We start from the raw sequence: 27,652 nt of genomic DNA on the forward strand, positions 1-27,652 counted from the left end.
GTAGTGTTCACCCAACCCGCAGAGTCGGAGTCAGAGTCAGGAGCTGCAGAAGTTTAAGAGAAGAGGCTGCCTGGGCCTCACTGACCACACCCCTCCTGCCACAGTCGTTTCCCTGTGGAAGTCATAGCAGCACCGTGCCTCCTGAGAGGGAGACCGTGCGGTTCAGCGAAGGTGTGGGTGTTTTGCCTGAGCTGTGGGGTTGGAATCCCATTTAGAGCGTGGATGTCAGTCGGCACTGAAACAACATGGAGAGTGTTTGCTGCTGGGCGTTAATCCAGTTGCGTTTGAACTGGGACGTGCTGGAGCGAGACTGAGAAAGTCGGCGACTGCTTGCTGCTGGTCACCCCTTTCCCGGAGTAAGAGTCTGCTTTTGGAGCGCCTTCTGCAGGCAGCCGTCGCTGACTGTCAGAGACATCACAACCGTCCAGGGCTGTCCAACCACGGACTGGGTTTGGAGGCGGGAAACAGCAGGCACGTGGTCCTGAAAGCTGGGCCTCTCATCATCAGACTTTACAGATGCTTACAAAACAGCACCTGCCACCTGGGCTCCGTCAAGAGCAGTTTATGATACTTGATTTATACCTCTCCCTTCATCTGTCCTTCAATCTTTTTTTTTTTTTTTTTTTTTTTTTTTGATGCATTTCAAAATTGTGTACCTCACTGCACTGCCTTCTAAATACTTGAATGTACAGGTCATTAAGTGGAGCTTAACATATGTTCGTAGTTTTTTAAGATTTGAGGTGAGATTTACATACAGTGAAATGCACATGTCTTGAGTGTGCCTTCCTGAGAGTCAACTGTTCTGATCTCCCCCCCGCCCCCCCCCAGTGTTTTCTCCTAGTACGCGTTTAGTGATCTTAGAAACCCTCTGGAAACTCGAGTGCTAATGGATCAAACCCTTTTCCCTATCTGGCTCCCAGGGTCTTGACAATGTTCACAAACAGAGAGTCGCTGAGGTGCTGAATGACCCTGAGAACACGGAGAAGCGGAGAAGCCGGGAGAGCCTCAGCTCGGACGCGGTCAAGTACGAGAGCGGCCCTGACGGAGGGGAGGAAGTGAGTATGAGCGTAGAGTGGAGCGGGGTAAGTACAGCGCACGGCAGGAGCCTCGCCGGCCTCCTTCCTCAGTCAGTCCCAGCTAGGCCCTTGTAGGTCGCCTTCCGCCAGTGCCCAAGGCTGTCACTTGTTGGAAGCGGTAATATTCTTCCTTTTAGGAGTCCATGAAAGCTGTTTGGCTTAACTTTGAGCACTTAAATGCTGATTGAGTGTCCTGGTTATTTAAAGCATAATCCATAATCTGGTTTTATTTTAATGTTAGGATTAGTGTGGCAGATAACTAACTCGCTTTTTTAACTTACCCATTTTCATCGCTAACTTCAGTGCTCCTAATTTCACTGACGAGGCTGCTATAGATTCTGTTAGAATTAGTTTAAATACTTTAAAGGAAAATGACGTTTCAGACAGAACTTGACTATAGAAAAGAGCAGTTCAGGAGCAAAGATGTTAGGGCAGCTGCTCTTTGCGCCCCAGCTCCGTCCCCTGAGGGGCCTGGTGGTTCACCACACTTCACAGTGACGTGCCTGCTGCAGGTGTCTCCCGAGCGTGTGCCGTGTTGGAAGCGTCCCCTCCATGGCCAGCCTCTGCCTCTGCGGAGATTCTTGCACCGCTGTTTCTCCAGTGGTTGCCAAAGAGCATGTGGCCTTCTGGACATTTTCTTTCTAGTGAATTTTTGTAACACGTGGATAGTTTTTTTTGCACGTGGAACTGATGTCTTTGGAGTTTGCTGTTATCAGGGAGGGTTGAATGCAGGATTAGCTCTAATGCATTCAGGTGCACTGTTGATTTTTTCTGAAGTCACGTAATGCAGTTTGACTAGTTGTAATTGTACAGATGTTTTACCAAATAGGAATTTGGGGCTTTCTTATAATCTGTCTTTTTGAATCTACGTACTCTTGGGGTTTTCTGTAGCTGTAGCAGTTTGGTAGGGGTCAGCATTCTAGACAGACATCTCGTACAGGAGGTTGTTGGCCAGAATCTCAGGGGGGAACATCTTTTTTGACTGTCTTTATCTGGCAGCTTCCTTGCTTTGGTTTCTCCTGTGCCAAGACAACCAATCAGCATCCGCTTTGACCCCTTGGCCCCGTGGGGCAGCAGCCAGGCGCACGCGAGGACGGCTGGCCTGCCCTGCCCACGTCCAGCCATGCCGTGGACTGTGCTCCCCACCCCGCCGCGTCGTCCGCATGCTTTGTGCAGAGGCCCGGCCGGCCTCTGGCCCTCAGGAGCCAGGGAGCAGGCGCTGATTCTCTCGTGAGGGTCTAGAGGAGCTTTCTCTTGAGACAGTATTTCTAGGTCAACCTTTCAAATCATGTGATGACCACGTTATTGACACCTCAGCATCCTGTTACCGTCTTCAAGGCGGAGGCTCGGGCTGAGGGAGTGCTGCCCTCCCCTCTTGGGGAGGGGTTGGCGGGTGGCTTCCTGCCGGGACTGCGGCTAGAATCACTAGTGCAGCAGGTAGAAGCTGTCCCCTCAAGAGCCTGCTTGCTCCCCTGTGATTCCACGTCCCTCTCCCTGGGGACGTGCTGCCATTCGGGATGCTCACCCGCTTGGCGTGGGGTATCTTTCTCCTTGACTTCTGGATACTAGCAGTTCACAGCCTGACAGAATCCATCCCAGGGCGCTTTACTTGGCCCCGGGTTCGATTGACTGGAAGAATCGAGATCTTGGGTCATCCAGCACTTTGAGCAGCGAGAGGAACCCTTTCTTTAAATGGAGTCTCACCTGACGCAGCGGGTAGAGCGCTGGTCAGGTTATCAGAGCGGGACAGCCGCGAGCTGGGCCCTCCTTCCGGAGGCCGTGGCGCTCAGGCTGGTTTCCTTTGGAAGCTTGAAGGCTCAGAGGCAGTAGTGCTGCTCACTCCCACCTTTGATTTGAATTTTATTTTCAAAGCATTTGTGGTTTTTTGTTTTTTTAAAAATTGATACTCAAGATTATTTAATATTTTTCCATTGCAGTAGTTTCAAAGAATAAAATTTGTACCCTATCTTATTTCGTGTCCCTGTATATCTATAGAAAAGATTCCCTTAGGTACAATTTTAGAGCTCAGTGTACCTGCATTTTTTAATTTCAAGGATTTTTTTAAATTGTAAAGACATTTATGTTTTAAGAGGCCATAAAGGCAGTATGCACATTTAGATGTTTTTAAAATCAACTTTATTGAGCTATAATTGTATGCAACCAAAGGGGCCCATTTCCAGCATCTTCGGTTTAGATGTTAACACACTGCAGCCCCACGTCAGTCTCTGCCCAGGTGTGAGAATAGAGTGTCTGTGCTGTTCCCGTGTGAGTGCAAGTTGCCCTGGCAGTACAAGGCAGACAGTTTAAGAGTTGTTGCTGTTTGCAGCTGCTTATCTCTGTGTCAGGATTTTCTCAGTGTTATGCAGTCAAGAGAAAAGATAGAAATAAATTGGGAGTTGAGGCCAGACCTGTCGCCTGTAACTTAATGCTTTGGATTGCGGGTTCTGCAGGGCAGCTTCGTTGTTCTGTTTAACTTCATTGTCCTAAGAACTTTTTACACCTGTGTGTTGAGAAAATGCCGTTTAGATTTTATTTTCTTATTGGGGTTCTGCATTGGATTTTAACTTTTTTAAAAGGTTTAAAATATTTCAGCACTCTTTAAGAAGTTTGGGAACTTCTGCCGTAGGGAGAGCGCTGAGCTGCTCTGTGGGGAGGACTGGAACTGGGGGGCAGGCCCTCTCCCTGGGGTTCTTGCAGCCATCCACACGGACTAGGCCTAGGCCCTCTCAACATCCGGAAGTGGCATTTTCAACAGAGGGCGGTGTGGTCTAAGGTAAGGCAAGCTGGGTTATAATGACTGCTCCCTGCAGATTGCCGTAAGTCTGGGTCAGCACAGAAGTGAGTTGTATGCTGTTAAAATAAAAATAAGGTTACTGCACATATTCTAATAATTCATATGAAGTTCTTGGATCAGATTCTTGACATGGTAGGTAATTTGTTTAGGGAAGTACAATTCTGTTCCTTCCCTTTATGACCATAAAGATTGTGATTAAAGTACTTGAAAATATAACTTCATCGAACTTGTTTTTGTATAAATTGTGCAGGTGTACAGGTCACTGTCAAGTTAAGTCTGAATTTAAAAAAAAAGTCTGAATTGGTTCTCTTTTATGATCCTGCCTCTAAAAACACAGATGCTCTGTGCATAGGAATCCTTTCTGGAAAAACCGGGTTCCGTTTACCCTGTGTCCACGAGGCTTCGTGTTAACTGTGCGGTCCACCGTGTCGGTCCCTGGCAGCCGGGTCCTCACTGGGGCCTGTGGGGCCTCGGGGCTGCCCTGTTTTGAGGGAGTTGTATTTGCAGTGGTCCCACCAGGACACCAGGACACAAGACTCCCCTCACATTCTGAGTAGAACCCAAGGTCCCAAAGTCAGCCTTCATCTACACTAGACTTTTTGTTTCGGGGTGCCAGTATCTACTGGGGTCCTTTGGAAGTAGGCCCACCCCCATGTCCCCATTCTTTTCCTTTTGTTTCCTGTGCTAGTTTTTTCCCTAAAAGCTTTTAATACACTGAACTCTTCCTGGATTACTGGGGAATAAAATAATACTGTTAATTATAAATAGCTTAATTTTTATTTTTAAAAAATTGTATTAGGAAGCCAACTAGAATATACCAAAGAAAAAAATTAAAAACCACCAAATCACCTGCAATCCGTAGATGCTAATTACCGCTGTGTAGCTCTTAACTAATACATCATACTCTTAGCTTCTGTTCAGAAGCCCACTGTTTTGATGTAAATAATTCATGACAGTATGAAGATGTGTTGAAATGGAGTGAAACTCCCCGCCTCTAAAGCCTGTACTGAGTAGAAATCCCCCTGGTTTGGTGGGTTTGTCCTGTCCTTCCTGCTGGTTCTCACAGGCGAGGGTCCCAGCTGGCGAGAGCAGGGAGGGTGGGCAGACCTGATCCAGTGTCCCCGGGACCACGTGCTGCTCCCAAGCCCGTTGTTGGGGGTGGGGGGTGGGGAGAGGGGTGGGGGGGAGAGAGAGAGAGTGTGCGTGTGTGCGTGTGCGCGTGCGTGTGTGCAAAAAACAAGAAATAACGTTTAGAATCTGAGTGAAACTGCTCTTCTGTATTCTGCTGAGCGTCTAGTGCAGGAATATCACAAGGAGCGCTGTGGTAGTGCAGCACTGGATTTTGAACTGAACAGCAGGAGTAGTACTATTTGTAGAATTATGTTAAACATTTTGACATTCTTTTCTGAAGAGCAGCAAGAACTTGTGTTTTCTTGTCCTCCCGGCACTCGTGGGGAGTTGGTAACAAGTTTTATTTTTCCATTTTAAAGATGAGAAAGATGAAGCTCGGGCTGGTTAAATGACTTGCTCAGCGTCGCATGGTGAGTCAGCGCGGGCGGCTAAGGTCCCCGCCGCGCGGGGCTTCTGGGCGAGGCCGTCGGCTTTCCCGTCTGCCAGGACCCAGATGCGCTGCTGCTGTGGATGCCTTTTCTAGTTAATTTTGCTTTGGATTATCAACTGCATGTTAAAAATGTGCTGTAGACTTTTACAGTCAGCGGTTTCTACAATTTCTGAAACGTCTACCACGTCAGCGCTTTTCAGAGAGAAGCTGATAGTTCAGGGGTCTAGAAGGGCCTCTGATTCAGTGACAGCTTGAGTGAGCGCACGCCTCCCGTGCACGGCAGTCTGTCTGTTGGTCACTAGGGCTGGTTCTCGTTGCAGAATCTCCTTTACATACAGTCACTTGAAGCCCTTTTGTCCTCGCATTGAGGAGGCTTCCGGCACAGTGCTAGTCCGTGCTCCAAACACGCTGCATTTTATCTTGAGGGTGGTGAGGAGTGGTTAGTCTAGACAGTGTAAAAGGTAACACGAGGCCCAGTCCCTGTTTTATCCTGGGCTGACAGAAGCAAGCAGAAGGTAGTTCCAAATACTAAAGAATTCACAATGCTGCTGAGGTTTTGTGACCTAGAAATACTGTAAGCTGAGCTGTGCTAAGTGGGAAACTGACTCTTGCCTCCCAAGTCTCACCTGGGCTCTCTCTCTCCGTTTCTGTCTAACAGGCCTAGCTGCCTTGTGTGACACTCACTGTCTCCTGCATGAGGGCGGCACCTCCTCCAGCTTCTCTCCTCTCTCCAGTGCTGACCGCTGTGTCTAGCAGTCCCCTAGGATTCTTGTCAGAGCTGCACCTCTGTGACTGGCTGCTCCTTTCGGTGCTGCTGTTCTTTTTGGGGGGTTCCTTATCTCTGTATACATGTAGCTTTGCCAGATATGTACTTAGTAATATAAACTGTATTAATAAAATCCATTTACTGTGTACTACATGAGTTTAAAACTTAAGAGGATAGCTGTTCACTTTGATAGAAGGTAGTTAGAGGTCTCCCCCGGTGTTACTGCAGTGGCATGATGGTGACGTGACGCCCGCTCGGCTGTGAGCCCAGGGCATGTGCTGCTCCCGTCCTGGGGACCTGGCCCGGCTCCAGGCCTGGCCCCTTCGGATCATGCTCAAGTAGAACTGGCTGTGTAGTCTGTGTGGAATTTTGGCAACTCTGCTTTTCTCTACTAATCTTTTAAGTGTTCAGTGATTTGTGTATTTGTGTCTTTCTAACTTCTAATAAACTCACTCCAACTGACCTGTGTCTCGGTGTCTGTCTGCTTGGTAGAACTCCTCACTCTTTCCATGGAATGCAGCATTGCTCTGGCTTCTAGAAGGAATGGGGCTCCTGTTAATCTTACTAAGATTCATTCTGAGAATAAAAGTTGCTGTGTACACATTTTTTCACTCTGTGTTTTGATTTTCACATCCAGATACTGCTGAGTGTCTCACTTATGTCTGAATCAGCTGTAATGAAAGCTGGGCACTCCTTGTGCTTCCTACAAGATGTCTGAGGGGTTTTGGTTATTGGTATAGAATGAGCATTTTATTTAAACTTCCAACCACATTTATAATCCACATTTAATAAAACTGTCCTCTAAAACTTACTGAAGAAACTGTACATCTGTTGCATTTAGAGGAAGTTATTAAGAGGAAGTTGCCTGTGTCAGATGTAAATGTTTTGGGTCCTGTACAGCTATATGGACCATCAGATGCTCCTGCATTTATTAAACATGGAATTTGATTTTGGTGATATTCCTAGAAACTGCTTTAGTTTTCTTGAGACTTTTTGGGTATCTTTTCTTTCAAAACAATAATAATATGGTTAATTTTCCTTTGGGGATCTTATTACTTTTGTTTGAATGAGCTTCATGTTCAAAAGTTTTCATGATCATTGGATTGTCTTGAATGAAATTTAAAATGGATAGATTTCTTTTTGAAGTGTATTTATATAACGGCAAATTGGTAATTTCCATAGAAATCATATTACCAGCAAATTTTAGGATTATTTGTTCTAGTTATGTCAAAAATGTCACGGCTAATTTGACAGGGACTGCACATTACCAGCAAGTCACAGACTAGCAGATAAGCCGCAGTGTGGAACCTTGTTTGCGCTCAGCTTTGCCCCTTGGGGGCTGGGGGGGGAGCATCTGTAGCTTCACATTTGTTCACGTTTTTTTCAGGACGGCACTGGATCTTTAAAACGCAGTGGTTCCTTTAGCAAACTCCGGGCTTCAATTAAACGCAGCAGCGAGAAGCTGGTTAGGAAGCTGAAGGGAGGAAGTTCCCGAGAGAGTGAGCCAAAGAACCCCGGGTAACTATCTCCAGCCCCGCCCCGCCGCTGCCCCGCCGCCCCGCCGCCCCGCCTGACGGCCACCTCTGCTCCAGAGCTTCAGAAAAAACACGCCAGCCCGCTGCCCGTATTTTAGCAATGGAAAGGTTTAGTAGTTTCAGTCCAGTCTTTTCCCAGGACAGGTTGAGAAACAATTGTGAAACTTCCTCTTAGAGGCAAGAAGGGCCAATGCCTTTGAAAGAAGCTTGCGGAGCTCTTTGATTCCATTACGTTGCAGAGAAAGCCTTAGCAGCGAAAAGTCGAAGCTTAATATTAAAACACTGGGCATATTAACGTGTTTACTCTAAACAGGCATTATTTATTTTCTAAGTTAGCGTTCGTTTAAATCCTTTAAAATTTTGTTCTTTTAAAATCAAGTGCTAGCTATGGTTATACTAAATCTTATCACATAGGTATTAACTACAGGAAGAAAAATGATCCTAAATAGAAGGATTACAACGTCGAGACTTCTATTATAACAGGTTTCTTCAGGAGATTCTAAAAGACCTTAGCTTTAGCATGTGTTAAACAGGTTTCAGTCATGAGTCTTTTAGGGTCTTTTGAACAGTAACATTTAGGCTGTTAAAGGAATTTGGTTCTGAGATACTCTGTTTTTTCTAAGCTGCATCAGAGGAAGGGCTCACTGCTTTTCTGTTAGGGTGCTAACAAACTGCTCTGGTTTCTGAGTTGTTTCTGGTGAAAATGGCTTCCTGTTTTTGGATGCACTTCTCACAGAAGCACTGCTTTGTCAGCTGTTCTGTGAAGCTCTACCTCCCTGAAACAGCACCTCCTTTGTAAAGATTGATTCCTGGTATAACTCTACTTTAAAAGCTATCTCACTCTAAGTTCTGGAAGAATTCTAATGTCTAACGTCTGAGGACTGTGAGACTGAGCTCTGGGTGGCACTTCGGTAGCATTAAAGCTGTGTGCCTTTTCAGTTGTTTCCTCTGCTGTTCTCAAGGCATGTCCAGTCCTAGCCCTCTTGATGTCAGGTAGGGTCTGGCCCCTGAGCCCTGCGGTGTTAGCCGGCGCCCCTGGGCCAGCTCCTTGCAGGGGCAGAGGCCAGGCCTGCTCCCAACTCTGTGCCCTGGGTGGCTCTCTGTGTTGGATGAACATGTTTCCTGATTGATGGCTTCTCAGGCAAGAGGAACGACTTAATTTTTATGGGTGGCCACTGCCCTCCTTCTCAGGGGTGTCTCCAGCCCCGTTTGTGCAGAAGGTGCTTTGTAAGCTCTGTAGCTATTGGCCGTGAGGCCCTGGAAGACGCTGCATTTGCAGCACATGAGGCCCAGCACAGGGTGCTGTCCTGCCTGAGAGACAGGTGAACCCGTCCTGAGGGAAGGAGGCTCTCAGGTGACTCCGGCTTTAAAGTGTTTACAAGTTCCCAGGACTAAAATGATAGTGTACTGTCTGGCGCTCTGAGTTTGGAAAGAGCAAACCTTCTCTCAGCATTCTGGGCATCTGAACAGGGCGTGTGGTCAGTCTGTACTGGCCATCACTCACCCCTCTGAGGCAGACGTGCGCTGCTCATTCGAGGTTCCGGGTGTTGGAAAGCTTTGCTTTTCGAATGCAAACTCCGATTCTGGCACTGAGCCCCATGACGCGGGACCTGCCTTCCCATGTGACAGAGCTCGCAGTTTCTGTTTCTTCCATGTCTTCCTGTCTGTACGTGATGTAACTGTGTGAACACTCCCCAGTGTGGCACGTTCACAGCACTAAGACTTTGCTGGCCAGACCTGGTGTAAAACAGACCCGCGCTTGCATATACTAACGTTCTTCATGGACGGTATTTGGATGATACCCTACTGAACTTTTTGGAAAACTAAATAATTTAGAAATTGTATCTCATACAACGCATAAACAGAGTCATCTTTCCAGGTAAGAGTAACATTTTTAAAATTAAAAATCGCTCTCAAACTTGGGCATTCTTCAGCACCTGCCAGAGGGTTTGTGACAGACTGTGTGGCCCCACCCAGAGTCTCTGGTGCTGGGGTCTGCGGGGGTGAGTTTGCCTTTCTAGCAAGTTCTAGCAAGGCCAGCAGTGCGGCTGGCAGGGACCACGTTGTAAGATCAGAGCTGCCAGCAGCTCCCAGACTCCGTGGAGTCAGTGGGCTCCACCACAGGTGTAAGTGGAAAAGTGTGGATATGATTTGGAAGCAGTGTTGACAGGGCAGATTGTTCTTTCATCTTGTAGGGAAAAGGGAGTTTGAGGACAAGGGTTGTGTAGCTTCCTTAGAAGAAGTTACCTGGCCAATTAATTGAATAATTAAATATGCCAGACTGTACTTCACCTGCGATTTGGTTCAATTTTGTCCTCTGTTCCTGAGGGGTTCCGGATCGGGAGGAGCCTGCTGGGGCCCAGTGCGCTGTATGGGGTGCACGGGGCGCTCTCGTTTCGCCCTGGTTGGGGAAGGGAGTAAGTAGATCAAGATCTTTGTTTTGGGGGCCGGTCGCTCAGGGGGAGCTCAGTAGGTGTCCACCCCTTGCCTGGTGCTGTGCCCATGGTGCTGGCCGACGTGCGGGCTTGAGCCAGGCCTTCCATCCCTGCGGCCAGAGTGCCTTGTGTGTGTCTCTGACCAGGGCCCCGGCCTTGCAGCCGGGCCCAGCTGGTAGAATGAGTAACAGTGGTCCCTGCTTGTGCCCTAGTAGTTCAAGTTCAGAATCACAGATTCTGCTGTAAACATTTAAAAATAATCCTTCACATCGGTTATTTTTAGCCTTAAAAGCTAAGGTGACTTGTGTTGGAGGGCATCTGTGGTGGCAGTAAGGTAATTTTAGGATATGCATAATTCAAGTTTAGGTTATAGGTAATCTGTAGCTTATTTCATTATTTTAAAGGTGTCAAATGGGAGAAAAAAATAAATATGTGTATGGATCACAATATTTCTTTAAAACCATGAAATTTGTTTTAAATTTTGGTTTCTAAGCAGAGAAATATTAGCCTCAGTTTATTTTACAAATAAAAAATGTCTCCCTAGTTTTAATATACAAAAACATAAAATATAGACTATATCTATGATTTGCCCTTAATTGTGAGCCTAGGGTCACCGTGCAGTGCAGTCACGGAGGTGATGAGACACCTGGCTGGTCCAGTTCCTTCCTGGAGCCCCTCGCGAGGCTGAGTCAGTGGGCTGCGTCCGCAGAGCCTCTCGGCTCCTAGAGCAGCCAGGCTGTACAAAGTGAAGCTGTAATAACACTTGGGGTTTACATGTGGTTCTTTAGGACAAACATTTTGCTGAGGAAGACGCAGAGAAACTGCACCTTTTTCTACTGGGTGCTAAATACAGTTGGACCTGGGTGTCCGTGTTGAGAACTGGGTGGACAGCCTAGCCCGAGGGAGATAAGGCCCGCGCTCCGCCAGGGACACTCAGGCCCCCTGTGGTGACAGGCCTTTGAGGGACGGCTTTGCTCTGCTTCCCACTCCTGGTTGACTGTATGCTGACGGCTTGTCCTTGCATGTCCACCGTCTGGTTGCAGCATGAAGCGCGCCAGCTCTCTGAGTGTCCTTAACGTGGGTGGCAAGGCAGCCGAAGACCATTTCCAAGTAAGGAGCCGGCCCCGCCCACACCCTCGCTGCCGGGAGCAGGTCAGCTGGGCCCTTCCTTGGCACCACGGCCACTTCACTAGAGCCACGTCATGATGACACTTCTGTATTCTCCATTAACTGTCTGAATTATGCGAATGTTCGCACCATGAACATTCTTAGTATACTAATAATGGTCTTTAAAAATACTTTATTAAAAATGAAGTGTTCTGATAATATCAGAACCTGACCAGTTATTAATTTGTGTTATTAGTTTATATGATTTTAGCTTCTAATAAGTTTATAACTAATACAATGGCTAGCTGGGCTGTTGTTCAGGTGCTTTAAAGCCATTCGGAACTTTACTGACAAAAGGCCAGACATGCTGTCAGTGTGACGGCAATCTTTAGCACTTTGTCACCTGTCCAAGTCTCGCATCTTCGCATTTAAAACTGGTGGCATTCACTTCCCCATCAAAAATGGCCTTTTTATTTTGTCCGTGTGACTTGGGGTTTAGCCAGGCTTCCAGACTCAAGAACCTGGCCCCGCTTCTCAACTAGGCTGGGCAGACCAGGCTGCCCGAGCTGATGAGAAGGAGCCTCCTGTGACCTGACATGTCTGCTGGTCCGTGTGCCTGGGCTTCCTGCTCACTCACCCTCGAGCCTGCAGCTTTCCCAGGTGCCCCAGTCCCACTGGTGCGGTGTTGGGGTTCGCGGACTGGAGCGGGCCTGGCACTTGTGCTGACCTCCCCTCCCCCCTTGGCCCCCTTGGGATGTGACTGTCCCCGGGGCCTCCAGTTAGAGGTTACGAGGTGCTGGGTAGTTAGCTTTAAGTTTATTTGCTAATGCGGGTGAAAGAAGCTGTTTTGTTTTTGAAAGGTCTGGCGTTGCCATGGTCCTCTGACCCCATCTCTCGGTCCTTGCACATGCACATCTGAGCATCAGGACTCTCGTGCTGACTTGAGTCTGCAGCCATGGTTCTTAGCGCTGAGACCACTGGAAGCTGGCATGTTTAGTACTGGTTGACAATAATTTTTCCATTTGTTTTTTCACACAGGAACGAAATCATTGTGTGGCAGACTGGCGAGCTCTGAGTGCCAGCCGCACTGACCTGGCCCACTGAGGGCTGAGGCAGAGCTAGATTGAACCCCTGGGGCTCACGGAGCAGACAGACCCTCCCAGCTTGCCAGTCCCCTCCCCTCTCTGCACGGAAGGCCCCAGGGGCGCTTCTTTTCCTGGGTGGTGACTGACCTCCACCAGCCTCAGGATGTCTGCCCCGAACTGTGTTCAGTGGCCTGCAGTTGTAGTGACGGAGAGCTGCCGAAACATGACGGTGACCCTGGCCAGGCGCGGCAGCCGGCTGCAGCACGTTAGGAATTCGGCCGCTGCTCACGGACACTTGCCACAGCACCAAAATCTGCTTTAAATTGTGATACTGTATTAAGACTGTACATTAAGATTGGAGCTTTAAACTGCATCCTTTGAGAATAAGAATCTAACAGCCCTTGGCAGTGATGCCTGGGATTTAGAGGAACATGGGAGACACGAGAGGCTGGCGGGAAGGCCTTCATCCCTCCCGGGTCTGCTGCTCAGCCCAGCGCTGCGGTGCGGGGCTTGTGGGGCTCCCGCCGCCCCCGCCCCACACACTCTGGGCGCCCACCTGGCCCCTGCACACTGCAGGGTTGGGGGGAGCACACGGAGATGCATGCTTGCTTCTTAAAAAGCTTTTCTTTGTAGGGCTAAGTAACACAGGGTGGGTTCTGACAGGACTGTTCTCATCAACCCTTAGGCATTATTCCTTAAGGGAACGTGTAAGATTCGCTGGCAGGTTGGGAAATTACCTGACAGATGCCGAGGTGTAATTCCCGATGTCACGTGTGTGCACGGGGCAGAGCCACGCTGACCGTGAAAAAGCCACATTCACTCTCTCTGGGTTTGAAAGAGGGTCTGGAAAGCTGTGAGTATCCTTGTGAAACGCTGCCAGGGTGATCTTATTTTAATGTTTGCGCAGAGGTGCTGTCACCGCAAAGGCCACCTTTCCCTCACGAACGCACTGGGCTGGGGAGCGTGCTCCCTGGGACTCGCTCTGGGGGCGCCCTTGGACTGCCTGTGTCCTTGGGGCTGAGGCTGTTGTTAACAGTGAGGCTGAGACTTGTTTAATGCTGGGTCACCTCGTGGCAGAGGTCACATGTGCTTGTTTGTGACGTGTGCAGGGCCCCCCACAGGTGGCTCCGGTGCATGTGGGGCTCCCACAGCCTGTCTCCTCTGGCCGTGCTCCTTTTCCTCCGCTCTGACTCCACTTAGGCTTGGCAGCCTCTGGCGGATCAGGGCCTTACTTTCTAAATGCTCTCTGGAGGTGTTTAAAAACATTCGATGGGTTGTGATAACCACTGGGGAAAGGAAGGAAGCGGAGCTGTCCTCATGTGGACTGGGCACTGGCTCGTTCGTTCAGGTCTGCTCTGAGGTGCAGCAGGGCCATGTGGCGTGGCCCGGGTGCAGGGCAGGGCGCCAGGTCTGTGTGTCACGTTGTAGCCAGGAGAGGGGGCCAGGGAGCTGTCCCGCCTCCTCGCGCTCCATTTGAGGTTTTCTCCCCAGCCAGAGCTGGCCCAGTCCATTTGGAACCCACTCAGTTTCCCTTGGTGACAGTTCTTGCTGGAAAAACAAAGGGCATTTAGAGAGAGTAAATGTAGGGGTGAGAATAGAATTTCATTTTAAGCTCCCAGTTGGTGGAAAGAGACCATCTCTGCAGGAGCCTTGGTTGAACCTGACCCAGCCTTGAGCCCCGCTGGCCCCGGTTCCTGCTGAGGGCGGCGGTCGCCTTTGCATGGCTGTGTGCAGATGGTGCTTGGGGGAAGAAACCCAGTGAAGTCGGGTCGGCAGAACCTTCACGGTTCAGAGAGGGTGTTACATGGGAAGCTGCAGTTTGATTTTTGAACTCAAAATAGAGAAAAGCCAGGCTGTAACCTGCTTCAAAGTCTGGTGGTCAGGATTTTCACGTTTTTGGGGAGAGGTGGGGGTCCAGCCGTCCCTTCTGTGTTTTCCTTTCGTGGTGAGGGAGCCAGTGCCCGAGTCTGCATTGTTTCTCTCAGGTTAGACAGACTCCCCTGGGAAGATGACAGAGGTGGAGAGCTGCAGGCCCCGCCTTCCCGAGCGCAAGCAAGAGGGCCCGGGGGGGCAGAGCACTCGGGCTTTGTGTTTACGACGTTGGACAGGTACAGAGTTATTTTCTGGAACTTAAAAAACTGTTACTTGCTGCTAAGAATGTCATGGAATTAGAAGTCACGTTATAAAGTGCAGGTGCTGCCAAGGACGCGCGGGTTGGTCTGCAGTGGACTGGCCCTCTCGCTGTCACGGCTTTCTAGAATGTTCTTGGAGAAGGCATGTCACATAGATATGAGGCGACTTCTGTTTATATTTGCACTTTTTTGGGCAGTGTACCACACACTCATGGGGCTTCTGGAAACTGTTAAGGTGACACTTGATAGCGCCAATAGAGGTGACGTTCAGACCAGCTGGGTGAGTGTAGTCCTGCGGACGTGGCCTCCGTGTAACTGGGCCGTTACATAAAGATACGAACTCCATCTTGAGTTGGTTCCCCAGCGCTGCGGGGTGTTGGGGGGCTGGTCACAGGTCTGTGAGGCCCACTGGACTGTCCCCGGGGTGCCCTGGTGGAGGGGGTTGCTGGTGTTCCTGAGACACAGAAAGCCGCACAGCCCGGGTCCCGCGGCCTGTGGTGGGTGGGCTCCCGGGAACGCCAGCAGCGGGACGCGGGCTGAGTGCGGGCGGGCTCCTGCTGGGCTGGGGCGCGGGTCGGCCGCTGAATGGACCTTCTGTCTGGGAGCCATAGTTTTCTCTTCTCGTTGGTGTGACTTGCCTAGGAAATCATTCGGGACTGTTTGTATTTAATTACAAAAATAAAGTGTTTTATTTCTTGTTGTAATGTCCCTGTACTTTTGCAGAAAGGCTCTTTGTAAAACTCCAACCCTCAAAGAACTTTTTCCTATTTAAGAACTAGCCACTCAATCTTTTTTAGGGCCACAGACTACTCTGAAAACACGATGGAAGTTGTAAATGGATCATCGTGCCCTAGAAAAATGTGCAGAGTCTGCCCGGTGACAGGGATTTACAGCCCCACCTCCAGCGCTGGCCTCGGGTGATCTGGGGTCATCACCGGCTCATGGGCTGCGGGAGGACGGCCAGGTCACTGCTGAGAGCTGTAGTAACAGTGCCGTCTCCAAGGGCTGTTGACGAGGACAGGTGTCCACCTGGATGATGTATTTGGGGCAGCGCCTGCAGAGAGCAAGCACCTTCACTTCACATGTTTGTCTGTCCAGGGCCTGCTCTGGGCCGGGCGACAGGTGGAGATGCGCAGACGTGGCGATGGTCGGGGTGAAAATGGACGCAGCCCTGCCTGCCCTGGGCAGTCATGTCCCTCTGTGATCTCTAAGCCTCACGTTTCCAAGAGCATTTCAGATTCTGGAGTTTGTAGCCAGATGTGGCTGGACCCTGTGCCGACAGGAGATCCGGCTTCCTATGCAGTAAGCCCCTGGCCAGGTAGGGGTGCTGGTCTCTGCAGGTGGCCTTGTTGGCGTGGACGCCCCCCCAGGCCAGGGCTGATGGCTATCTTAGCCACTAAGGCCAGGCTTGGAGGAGGCACTGAGGAGACACCGGGATGTGCTCTCTTTTTAGAATAAAGTTCTCGTTCGCCCAGAACGGGTTTCCTAGCAGGTGGGCCAAGCCACCTTCCTCCTTCCTCCAGCTGTGGCTGGTGGCAGAGGCAACGCAGAAGTAACAGCTTTACCCCATCCCCATCTCCTCCCCTGGACCCTGCAGCCTGCAGGTGTGTTCTCTCCACCCTGTGCCAAACCAAAGGTTTGGCCATGGGATGTGTGCTGGGGGCCAGGAGTTATACCCCGTCAAGGGGGTGAGGATGTCAGTAGGGGCTCATCTGACCTTGGCCCACTGTGGCCCAAGGTGTGGGTGTTGGGAGCTTTCGGACAGAGGCACCAGCCGGGAAGAAGGGAGGAGCCTGTGGGGGCGAGGTGGAGAGCTTGTTGGGCAGGGATGTGGGCCCGAGAAGGCTGTGGGCCCCGATCCCAGGCACAGGATGGAGAAAACTGCTCATTGAGAGGCTGGTGTTCCAGGAACTCATTGTGGAGACACCAGAGCAGCCAGCGCAGCAGTGGGGGGCATGGGTTCGTGGCCTAAGAGCCAGGCACATCTCGAAACCAGAGGGAGGAGCAGCCCCCAGGTGGGGTGGCATGGGACGAGGAGACCCTAACGCGGTGATGGGCATGCTGAGCGGGCTGGTCCCCTGCACTACGGGGCTGGAAGGTTTTCTTGGGATGTGGCTGGTCATCTGTAGTCCCCACGTCAGCAGGACTTGGTCCCAGGTGTCCCTTGCACACCCACGGAGGTGACTGTGTAGGAACAGGACGAGGGCGGCAGGTGGGGGGCGAAGACCACCCTCAAGGTGCGGCTGGGTGGGGCCAGGACAGCCTCTTCGGGGCGCTGACGGTCGACCATCAGCCGCATCAGGAGCTGGTTGGACCAGGTTATCCCAAGGGCTGGACACACCCGCTCTCCCCTGGCACTGAGACAGAAAACAGGCCCCACTGTTACCTTCGAGACCACGGAGGCCCCGATGCTGCCCTCCTTCCTGCCCGTGGGCAGCCCCACTCACCCAGGCAGCCCGGCTGCCGCTCCCTGCTCCTCTGTGGCCTCCGTCACCTGGAAGGGCCGGATCAGGGTCAGCTCTGCTGGCTCTGCCCCAAACCCCCATCCTGAGCACGGGGCGGGGTGGAGGGGGTGTTGGCCGGCCCACCTGGTTAATGCACAGCACGGGGCTCCGGAAGGCGCAGCTCAGCCGGCGCAGCTCTGCCCCCAGCACCTGCAGACACTGGGCCCTGTGGGCCGAAGCCGCACCGTCAAACTCACAGCGAAACGGGGCTGCCACAGAGTCGACGACCACCAGGCGGGCCATGCCCCGCGACAGCAGCACCGGCACCCTCTTCCTCATGCAGCCCAGCAGGGTGTCCTGGAGGCCAGGGGAGGTGGCTGTCACTGCCAGCGCCAGAGGGCCCCTCCCATCCTCATGTCCCAAGTCCCTGGCAGTCTGACCCCGCCCCCCTTGGGACCATCAGAGACTGCGTCTGGCCAGCTGGACTCAGCCGCATTGCCAGGGCTGGCCTGTCACCCCCACCCAGCGGAGGGACACAGGGAGATCTGAGTCCATCCTGCATCCAGGTTCATGCCCACTGAGACGACCTGGGCTGTATCCTAGGACACCAAGCAGGGTCCGGGGTGGGGGCTGCAGGCATCCCTGGGCCAGCCCTGCCCATCTACCAACGCCCTAAGCGCTGTGCTCGGGGAGCCCTGGCCTGGCTGGGGGGCAGAATGGCTGGGCTCCCCAGGGGGCAGGGCAGAGGGCCCTCAGGTGCCCAGCGGCCAGACACTGGCCATCCCACCCAGCACTCTTAGGGGCTGTCAAGTGTCTGCTTCCTTGACCTGGAATAAAGTTCAGTTCTGTGCTTAAATCTGCAGGGCGTCTCCAGCGGAGCCTCTCTCTGTGGAGAACGACAGCGGCAGCAGCGGCCTGGAGGACGCCAGCCTTAACGTGAGTGCCCCCAGCCACGCAGGTGTGCAGCCAGGGACAGCAGGGGCCAGGCCAGTGGTAGCCACGCCCACTTGCAGGGCTGGGACTCCGAGAGGGGTCCAGTGCGGAGACCCTGGGCCCCAGGAGGTGGAAGGGGGACCGAGGCCCTGGGGGGCCCGTTTGTGCAGAAGCAGCAGGCTGAGGTCTGCACCTCCCTCCTCCCCGAGCAGCCCACACCAGCGGGAGGGTGGGGGCCACCTCCCCACAAGCCGTTTCCAGAACAAAACTTGGAAATGGCACTACCGGGACTTGGCAGGCCTGGCCCTGACCCACCGCCTTCCTTTGCAGTGAAGCTGCGCCCTGCCCTGGAAGACCCAGGGCAGAGCTGCTCACTGCGTCCAGAGCGGCCCTGTGACGGCCAGGAATGGTCGCCGAGGCTGGAGGGCCTGGGGCGGGGAGCCCACACCCCTAACGAAGCGTCTCCTCCTGTGTCCCCGCACCCTGCGCACTGTCATACCAGGAGCCACACTGCTGTCAGGACGCACTCGCTTGCAAAGCCACGGCCATGCTGGCCCCTAGCGGCGGGCTGGGCCGGCGCTGCTGCCTCCCAGGCCGCCTGTGCCTGCCTCCCTGGAGGGGCTGCTGCCCGGGCCACTGCTCGTCGTGTTATTCTGCGCGCTATGTGTGATCATGTATTTTATTGTAAAATTTTTTAAAATTAAAAGTTTATACATCTTATTCTTTACTTGAAATTCTTTTTGTAACAGTTCTTAAGCTGGGGCAGGTCCCGGGGAGGGGAGCTTCACAGACTTACTTTTGGTGCACTGGCCTGTCCTCTGTGTCCCATCTCCCCTCTGAGGGCCCTGCCTTCCCTACTTGGCCCCCCACCCAACAGCGACCTCAGCTGACCGCTTCCCCTGTGCCTGCCTGCCTCCTTCCCCCTCCCCAAGGGCCACTGCCCCCTCTGCTGCCCCCACTACCTGTCCACGGGGAGGGCATGCGACTTGGGGGCAGCTTCCAGGTGTGTCGCGCCAGAGGCTCAGCCAGGCCAGTCGCGCTGTTGTCTGATGGGCTGGTCTGGGCTGGGTGCCCACTGGGCCTGGCCAGGTGGGGGCCCCGGCACCTCGACAACAGACTTCACCCCCGCCAGAGGCAGAGGTCACACCCACAGGACCCCTCCTTCTGGGCAGTGACCTGGACAGCAGGTCCTGTCCTCCTCTGGGCAGTGGTCACCTCTGTGACGGGGTGAGCCCTTGCCTGTTGCCGCCTTTTCTAGGGGACGGAGGAGCTTGTTGGGGCAGGAGGTGGCGTGTCACGTTCCTGTTTCCTTCTGGGGGAGGCTGACAGAAATACAGGTTGCCCAGTTCAACCTGAGGTTCAGGTTGGAGTACTGCTGACGGAACGGGGGCTCATGTCCACCAGGACGTGATTCCCGCAGACCAGCTGCATGTGCGCGAGCGCGTGCGTGTGTCCCACCGGGCCGACTTTCCGCAGATACTCACCACGTCGGCTGCGTGCTCAATGAAGATCTGGTTGCCAAACTTGATCTTCTCGACCACGTTCCCGGGGACATCTGCCCGCAGGCGCTGCTGCTGAGCGATGAGCTGCTGAAGACGCCGGCTGGGGAAGGCGTCCTCCGTGCAGACGTACACGGCCCCTGCGAAGCCAGAGTGCGGTGAGCAAGCTGTGAGGCCTCCTTCCTTTCTAACGCCGCCCCTCGCGGGGCCTGCCCTCCGACAAGGATGGAGGCCGGCTGGTGTGGGCCTCCCACCACAGCCCCCTCGCCAACAGGGTGTCACCCTGTGGGTCTGCCCCCGGGCTGTCCCAGGTGGAAGAAGTGGAGTATCAGGGCCTCCCAACTTCTCCCGACTTTTGGAAATGCCCCTCCCGCAGACGTAGGGAGCTGCCCCTCCAAGGCTCTGTTGGGCAGATGTTTCCTCGATTCCACCGTCAAAGCTCCTCCTGTGATTCTGGGCTACGAGGGTAACTGCTGCCCCTGGAAAAGCTAGTAAACAAAAAGCAGGTGACGTGTCACCAGGAACCTGGAACCCCCACCAGGGATGGACCCGGAGTCCTGCAGCTTAAAAGGACCAGGGGCATCTGCAATAAGCAGTGTTCGTAGCAGCTGATTGTCAACAAAGGTCCCAGGACCATTCAGTGGGGAGAGCAGTCTTTTCAGCAAATGGTGCTGGGACAACTGGACATCCACACGCGAGAGAATGACTTAGACCCTAACCTCACACCTTGTATGAAAATGAAGCCACAACGGATCGGATGCAGGAGCCCAACCATAAAACTCTCAGAAGGAAACGCAGGGGTACATCTCATGACCTTGGATGAGGCAGCAGAGTTGCAGACATGGGCGCAAAGGCACAAGTGAGGAGAGATGGGAACAGGACGTCAGCAAAGCGAAAACTTCCTGCTTCAGAGGACAACATCGTCAAGACGACGAAAAACAACGTTCAGAAGGAAGCAACACCGCACATCATGTATCTGATGAGAGTCTAGCATCCAGATTGTGTAAAGCTCTCCTATAACTCAACCACAAAAAGATGACCCAAGCTTTTCAATGGGCAAAAGATCTGAACAGACATTTCTCCAAATGGCCAGCAGCACACAGAGATGCTTGACACATCAGTCATGAGGGGAACACAGCCTCACACCCACCAGGACAGCCAGCATCAAAAAGCCAAGTGCCCGTGGGGATGGGGAGGGACTAGGCCCTCCTACACTTGTTGACGGGAAGTAAGATGGCGCCGCCGCTGCCAAAGACAGCCCGGCAGTTCCTCAAAGAGCTAAACACGCAGCTACCATATGATCCAGCAATCCTACTCGGTGTCCCGTCACCGAAAGCCACTAGTAAACAAAAGGTGTGAAGGACCCAGATGCCTGTCAACAGAGGAATGGGTAACTCAGTTGTGGTCGAGACACACAGTGGAATGTTGCTCAGTCATAAAAAGGAATGAAGTAGTGACATGTGTTCCAATGTGGACGAACCCTGAAAACGTTACACTGAGACACAGAAAGTCATGTGATCCCGTCTATTTGAAAAGCCCAGAACAGGCGAATGTGCAGAGACCAGAGCAGATGGGGGCTGCCCGGGGCTGGGGAGGGAGAATGGGGAGTGACTGCTCAATGGGGACAGTTTCCTTTCTGGGTGAAAAAAATGTTCCAGAATTAGATCGTAGTGATGGCTGCAAGCTTTGTGAATGTACTGAAAACTGATGAACCGTAGACTTGAAGAATGAATTTTATGGTATGTGAATTATGTCTCAATTTTAAAAGAAGAAGAAAGGCCAGTGATCTGGCTGAGCCCCGGACTTGCAGGGCCACGCTGAACTCCTGTTCCGGTCACTGCCCGGCCCTGGGAGGGGGGGGACACGAAGAGACAGCAGCGCCCACGCCGCGTCTGCGTGTCCTGCTGTGAGTGGGCCTTTCACTTTGATCTAATTCTGTTTCAACACAATTTCAACCTTGGTGAAGATGAGGAGACGAGACCACCCCCCACCGCGCCTGACCCTGTCGGTGGTGAGCTTGTGACCCCCAGCCCTTCCTAAACCTTCTTGGCGTGTTCCAGGTCTTTCCTCGGGGCAGTGCTGCCTGGGGAACACCCCTTGTCACGCCGCCAGGGCAGCCCTGAGTCACCCTGTTCTCCACATCCCGGGGGAGGGGGCTGGACGGAAGGTTCAGAACTGAGCCTGCCTCCACATGCGTGGTCCTCCAAGCCCCTCCGCCTGCTCGACGATCCTCACCCCCACATCTCGTTAGGGGAGGTGTGCGGGGCACTCGCCACGCTGCCCCCACCCGGCAGAGGGCCTGCGCTGTTGCTGAGATGGCTTTGAGAAGCTGGCAGGAAGGTGGCCCTGGCCCAGCTCCACATTTTCTTAAGTGCAGGATTCAAAGTAACTCTGAAGCCACTCGACCATTATTGTCAAAATTAGGGCTTTCAGACCTGATTTAGGGAAGCCACTTTCTCAAGAAAACATGCACTGGACCCAACGTTTAACGTGGTCACGGTGGCCGTGGGGCCTCCCTCCCGCCAGGCCACTGCAAGGCGTCACCCAGGCCTGGCTCTCCTCTTCCCTCACGCCCCGCTCCCGTGCCGAGAGCTGCATCTCTGCAAACAGATACTGGTCCTTGCCCGCCCTGCTGGCTCTTCTGCCCAGGACCTCACTGGTCACTTGGGAACCTGGGGCTCCCAGCCTCATGTCCACCGGCTCTGGGTTCCCAGGGTCCTTGTCCATGTCTGACAGGCGTGGGAAGGTCCACAGAGGAGGCAGGCACAGCTGGGAGCATGGCCTCGGTCTCCCGGTGGAGTCCAGGTCACCAGCAGGGGTTGCCAGGAATCCATGTGAGGTGACTGTTACCAAGAGGGGAGACCCCGGGTTGCATGGTGGTAATGGGGGTTGGGGGAGGCCCTCCAGACCAGCTGTGGACGAGGCAGCCACATGCGCTGGAATCGGGAGAGCACACAGGCAGGGCCCCGAGCTGGGGCATGAGGGACCAGGCTTTACCAAGGGATGTTATCAGGGCATTGGCATCGGCGGGTGGGGGGCCCAGGCCCCAAGCAGCTCTGAGGACCTGCCCTGCGGTGCCCCTTCCTTTCTCCCGGTGAGTCAGCACCTGCTGTGTGCCTGGCGCACTGTGTACAGAACACGGACGCCAATGGGTGACTACACCAGTCACGGTCCAAGGAGAAAACTGGGGTTCCCAGGGACCCCACTGGGCTGACACACCCAGATCACTGTGGGGTAAGAGGACCAGGCCCAGGAGCTTCAGGATGGAGGCTCCGCCTGTCCCACCATACCTGCCTCCCCTGAGAAGGCAGAGGCGGGAGCCCCGGACACACCGATCCAGGGGGACTCCATCCCAGTTGTGAGCAGGCGCAAGACTCATTTCACAGCAGCTCTTTTGGGGAGTGAACCCAGCATGCCCACTTTCAAGGTCACATCGGTCCACCCAGGTGCCGGGTACCTGCCCTCAGGCCTCCACAACGCCTGCCTCTGGTGTGAGCGCCTCCACTTCCGGCCAGGAGACCCACACTGAACCCTGCGCACCAGGTCTGGGGACAGATGGCCTGGCGGGCAGGGAACAGTGAGGACGTGTGTAAGTTTCACAGGGCCCGAGGAGCCTCATGTCCACTCTGGTTCTCACGATGAAATGGTTTTTAACATCTAAGGACGCCTTGGAAATGCTGGGACCCCTGAGACCCTGGCTCGGCCAGCCCCCCCGCCCTCGGCTCCTTCCTGGGAAGAGAAACGCGACATCTGGTGCGTGCCGGCCCCGCGGGTGTGTGGGGGAGCCTGCGGGTTGGGGTGCGGCCAGGTCCACGGCCCCAGGACCCTGCGCTCAGCCGGCGGGGGCTCCTCGGGGGCACCCCTCCCCCCGACCCTTCTGAGGCAGGAACCACAAAGCAGACGCAGAGAGACGGGAATTGTAGCGGACCGCCCCCCCCCCGGGAGCCTCCGAGCACCTGGATGGAGCAGCGCCAGGCAGGGGCCCCCAGCCCCCACCTGCCCTCCCAAGCCAGCGGCCACTCACCGGCCTCCAGGCCTCCGTGGCGCTGCGGGAACTGCACGGCCAGGCAGAGCTGCAGCGCCAGCTGGGTCTTCCCGGCAGAGCTGCAGCCGGCCAGCTCGGTGATGCCGTCCAGGGGCAGCCCGCCGCGGAGGAGCCCGTCCAGCACGGGGCAGCCCAGGCTCAGGCGCTGGTGCTGCTCGGGGAACCGCTCCTTCTGCTGGTAAAGGTGGAGCGCTGGGGGCGGGGAGGGGGTGTGAGTTGGCAGGAGGACGGGGGCCCCAGTCCTGCAGGGAGCCCGGGACAGGTCCCTCCAGTTGCGGAGCTCCAGTGCTGCAGGCCCGCGGGCTCTGGGCTCATCCCGGCCTCCCGCGCCCCTCAGCCCTCTCCCCTGGCTCAGGAACCACCCCTTGAGCGAGGCCCCCACGGCCCTGCACTCTCCCCTGTTCTGGACGCTGTGACCTCGGCCCCACAGCCTGGAGCAGCAGAGCGGCCGTGGGGTCTCCCTAAACCCCAGGACCCGCACCTGTGGACACGCTGCTCCCCCGTAGGTGTGAGGAGGCTGTTCTCAGCAAGTACTGCACATCAGGGCCCGAGAGGCTGGTCACTCTCTGCAGGTCTGGCCCAGAAAAACGCAGAACCTCCTTTACTGATTTCAGTTTGGCTGAAATTATACAAATAAGTAATAGGACAAGCACAGTAGCACACGGCAGCACAGCAGTGACGACAGGGGCCTCCCAGCTCTGGGGACACCGTGGGCGGAGGGCCGGATCAGCCTGCTCCCTGAAGTTGCAGGAACCCCAGGCAGGATGTGATGACATCTGGACAGAAGGGAAGGGGCCTGGGGGAAGCCCCCTCTCAGCTACAGCAGAAGACAAGCACATAGGGGCCTCTGCCCGGGTCTGTCCCTGAACACACCCCTCAAGAAAGGCCTGCGTGTACACAAGCCAGAGACGGAGGCCGGGGCGCGGGTGAGTGTAGGGGAGCCACACCGGGGGAAGGGTCTGCGAAGGGACCCATCCGACGCCTACTGAACCAAGGGGCTGGGAACGCGGGACGGGGGGGCAACAAGAGGAGAGAGGGGCTAAAGCATCTGGGAGGGAGGGTGACGGGGTAATGCGCCCGAGGGGCTGGTGTTTTGGGAGGAGAGTGAATAAACTAATTTTGAGCTTAGATAAGACTATTACTTTCAAACTAGTAAAAAGAAAAAAAATATGCTAAAAATATATCCAACCAATCCAGAAGCAGCCAAAAAAAGAGAACCACAACCACGAAAAAGAAATAGGACAAACAGCTCAGCATAACAAGGGAGAGCTAAGCCCAATTTGTCAGCAGCTACCTTAAATCCATACACACTGAACACTCTGGCTAAAAGACACGGATGGTCAGACTGGATAGAAGGAAGAACTAAACCAAACTACTGATATGCCCTTAAAGAAACAACAGCTAAGCCTGGAGGGGCAGGACGTCACCTCACTGCTGCACTCGCCCCCACGCGCACTCAGTGCTCCCACCATGCGCTCAACCAGCATCAGGATGTTGGAAGTTCACGTTAACATTAACTTTAAAAAAGTTCTTTCAGTTAAACACACACACACACACACACACACACACACACACACACACTGAAAAGCCTGCAGCACGTTCCAGTCTCAATGCTCTGACTGGGATCAATCGTCTTGGGAAGGAGTAAGCAAAGGGAGGGTCCTCGAGGCCTGGATACACGAGCTTGTACACACGTCCTGTATGGAGCATGGCACGTTCATACTTTTCCATCATCATTTTATATAAATATCAGTAAACACACCTTTCTTCACTGCAGCAATAATTCTGGGATTCAGGTCCAATTGATCTAAATCCATTATCTTCAGCAGGGTGACCAGAAAGACAGATATCACCTCCCAGGGACAGTGATTCCAACACACTTGCTGTCACTCCGAGCCGCCCAGGAGCCGAGTGCAAAGGAGTGTCCGTGGCCTGGGTGTGCGGTCCCTTCTGTGACTGGGGTTCACCATCGGCCCAGAGGTTGGAGAGACTTCACTGTACCAGGAACACCGCTGATAAATCTAGGGCAAACCTTCTGCAGGCCAATTAACTCAGAAACCTTGGACTCAATGCCCACACACACACATGCATTTGAAGAAATCCCCCAACCCCCTGCATTCTGACGGTCAGCCCATTTCATCCTCTGCAAAAGAAAAGAAAGGAGCACCTGTCCCAGCCTCACCCTTGCCAGGCCCGGGGTCCAGGTGAGTACCCTGCCCTGACCCACTGCTCTGGGGCGACGCTGGGGACCTGTGTGCACTGGGCTCACTCAAATGAAGTGGGTTTTACATCCTTCAGTTAAAAGTCCCTGAAATGTGTCTCCACGGGGATCTGGAAAGAGTGGAAAAAGGGAGTGGAGAATATTGAAGGACAGGAAGCCGGAATGTCTGTGACCACTAGGCTGCTTAGGCAGAGAACAATGGAGGCTGTGGCCCGCAGCCCTCAACCCTCACCAGGCAAGCCTGTGGCGGCCCCCTGGTGGAAAGGCCCCTCCCACGGCCTGAGCACGCAATTCTGTGGGAGCCCAACGCTGCTGGCTACCTCGGCAAGTCACCCAGTGTTCCAGCGTGGCCCACCAAGAAGTGAAGCAGGGCGGGGATGCCCAGGCCGGCAGTCACTCAGGCCGGATCTGGGGTCAGTGTCCAGCAGCAAGGCCTGGCGCCCCGGGGGCTCGCAAGGCCAAGAGGAGGTGGCACACTGTGGGCTTTGCCTTTCAGTGCCTGGGATACGGTACTGACGTAGACACTATCAGGTTGTTTTTGAGGCTTCCAGAGCCAGGCCACCAGCACTCTCTGTTTCACACAGTCTGGTCAGGGAGACAGGGCTGGCAGGGGCGATGGGCAAGATGCCCAGAAAAGGCCGAATTGCAGCATCAGCTGCAGCAGGGCAGGGGACCACTGCCATGTGCTTGTGGGACCCTGGAGGCAGCTGCTGGGTGGAAGGAGCTGGGCGCCTGGGGGCTGGTCTCCTGCCCAAGCACAAGGCTCCCGGGCCCTGCAGCCCGTGGGTTTGCCCAGCCAGCAAAACCATTTGGTCTCCACCCTCTGGAGAACTCAGTTATCCACAGGCTAACCTGCCTGGGGGTGTCCAGCTGCATTGGGAGCAGCCCACTCTCACGACTGGGCATGTTTTCTGGCTCCCCCCCAGAAGAGGGCAGCAATGAGCACTCCTTCACCCTAGGCTGCTGGGGGAAGATTTCACCCGGACCTTGGGTGGCCACACAGGTCCTCTCACACCTGGGCAACCACTGTGGTTTCTCCAGAGCTGCCCAGCCTAGACTACTGGGTCCCCTCCCTTCTCAGGACCCTCTTATTCGTCTGGGAACCTCTTCTCTTTTCAGCCCCTGTAGCTTTGAGCTCTCCCGACTCCGCAGTGCCTACCCCACACCCGGGTGTCCAGCAGACCCCTGACTTGGCCGTCCCCATGGACCAGGGCGTCCCGCAGATGCAACCTGCCACCCACGCACACCTGCTCGTCCCACTCAGCGCTGCATCCCCGTGGTCGTCCACCTGCCACCCTTGACCCTACCCTCTCCCTCCTCTAAAACCCGGTTCACCGTTCACCCCAGGGCCCCTGGCCTGCTGCCACGGCCCAAACTGGCCCCGCAGCTGGGCGGCCTCCTCCAAACCCTGCGAGCCGGCGGCCCTAAGGGCCGGCCGCTCCCTTCTCACCCTGGCTCTCCATCCCGCGCTGCACCGGCCCCGAGCTCCCTTCCACCACCAGGGCCCCGCGAGGGCCCTCTCTCCCGCCCTCCCTCCCGCGCGCCCGCGGGTCCTAACCGCGGCTCAGGGGCGTCGATGACGCAGGACTCCGCCCCCTGGAGAGCCCCGCAAGAGGGCCACACAGGCGCCGAATTTGACCCCGTCCGCTCCCAGGGTCTCACGAAGCCCAAGGCCGCCTCAAAGCCCACCCCCGCCCCGTCCAAACGACCACTCTGCGATCTCACCTCGCGCGCTCCACACGCTTCCTAGCGCCTTCCCGCCCCTCGCAACCTCCTCCTCCAATGAACGCCGGGCGCCCTGCGACCGATGTGCCAATAAGAGACGAAGCAGCGCCCACGCAGCAGACTAATTGGCCAATCCAAAGTCTCAATTGCCCCGAGAGGGGCGGGGCGTGCTCGGGCCGGCCCTCACTGCCTATTGGTGACAGACCGCAGGGTGCCAGGGGAGGTGCCCTCGTTCCGATTGGACAGCGCAGGGACAGGGCGGATCCTGGGCGCCGATTGGCCCGCGCTCCGGGC

The 27,652-nt window shown here is 54.5% G+C and overlaps 2 protein-coding genes across 22 annotated transcripts in view; one reads left to right on the forward strand and one right to left on the reverse strand.

Annotated features, from left to right (window-relative positions):
* The window catches only part of KLC1 (kinesin light chain 1), a 52,257-nt gene extending 33,669 nt beyond the window's left edge, over nucleotides 1–18,588 (forward strand). For 2 of the 16 annotated variants that reach the window (XM_031454405.2, XM_064486288.1), the window contains exons 13-16: nucleotides 921–1,082; nucleotides 7,585–7,715; nucleotides 11,211–11,319; nucleotides 12,313–15,188. In XM_031454405.2, the coding sequence (XP_031310265.1) occupies nucleotides 921–1,082; nucleotides 7,585–7,715; nucleotides 11,211–11,319; nucleotides 12,313–12,378 (468 nt within the window). In that variant the 3' untranslated portion in view covers nucleotides 12,379–15,188. Of the gene's footprint in view, nucleotides 1–920; nucleotides 1,083–5,360; nucleotides 5,412–6,089; nucleotides 6,801–7,584; nucleotides 7,716–11,210; nucleotides 11,320–12,312; nucleotides 15,189–15,288; nucleotides 16,082–17,798; nucleotides 17,872–18,198 lie in introns of those variants that run through there. The other 14 variants (XM_064486293.1, XM_064486289.1, XM_064486287.1 and 11 more) reach the window with 14 other exon arrangements.
* XRCC3 (X-ray repair cross complementing 3) lies at nucleotides 14,271–27,439 on the reverse strand. Of its 6 annotated transcripts, XM_031454425.2 has the most exons (7): nucleotides 25,175–27,120; nucleotides 23,894–24,031; nucleotides 23,392–23,604; nucleotides 19,353–19,507; nucleotides 17,080–17,292; nucleotides 16,939–16,985; nucleotides 16,498–16,848 (listed from the first exon to the last, which is right to left on the reverse strand). In XM_031454425.2, exons 1-7 carry the CDS (start codon nucleotides 25,227–25,229, stop codon nucleotides 16,629–16,631), a joined length of 1,041 nt encoding a protein of 346 aa, XP_031310285.1. In that variant the 5' UTR covers nucleotides 25,230–27,120; the 3' UTR covers nucleotides 16,498–16,628. The 6 variants fall into 6 exon arrangements, with proteins under 6 accessions (XP_064342377.1, XP_064342376.1, XP_031310281.1 ...); XM_064486307.1 differs by adding an exon at nucleotides 27,359–27,439 and having other exon boundaries at nucleotides 14,271–17,292; nucleotides 25,175–25,407; XM_064486306.1 differs by adding an exon at nucleotides 27,359–27,377 and having other exon boundaries at nucleotides 14,271–17,292; nucleotides 25,175–25,447.
* Between the last annotated feature and the right edge of the window lie 213 nt (nucleotides 27,440–27,652).

Source organism: Camelus dromedarius, chromosome 5 (genome assembly GCF_036321535.1).
Source record: "Camelus dromedarius isolate mCamDro1 chromosome 5, mCamDro1.pat, whole genome shotgun sequence".
NCBI classification, from domain to species: domain Eukaryota; kingdom Metazoa; phylum Chordata; class Mammalia; order Artiodactyla; family Camelidae; genus Camelus; species Camelus dromedarius.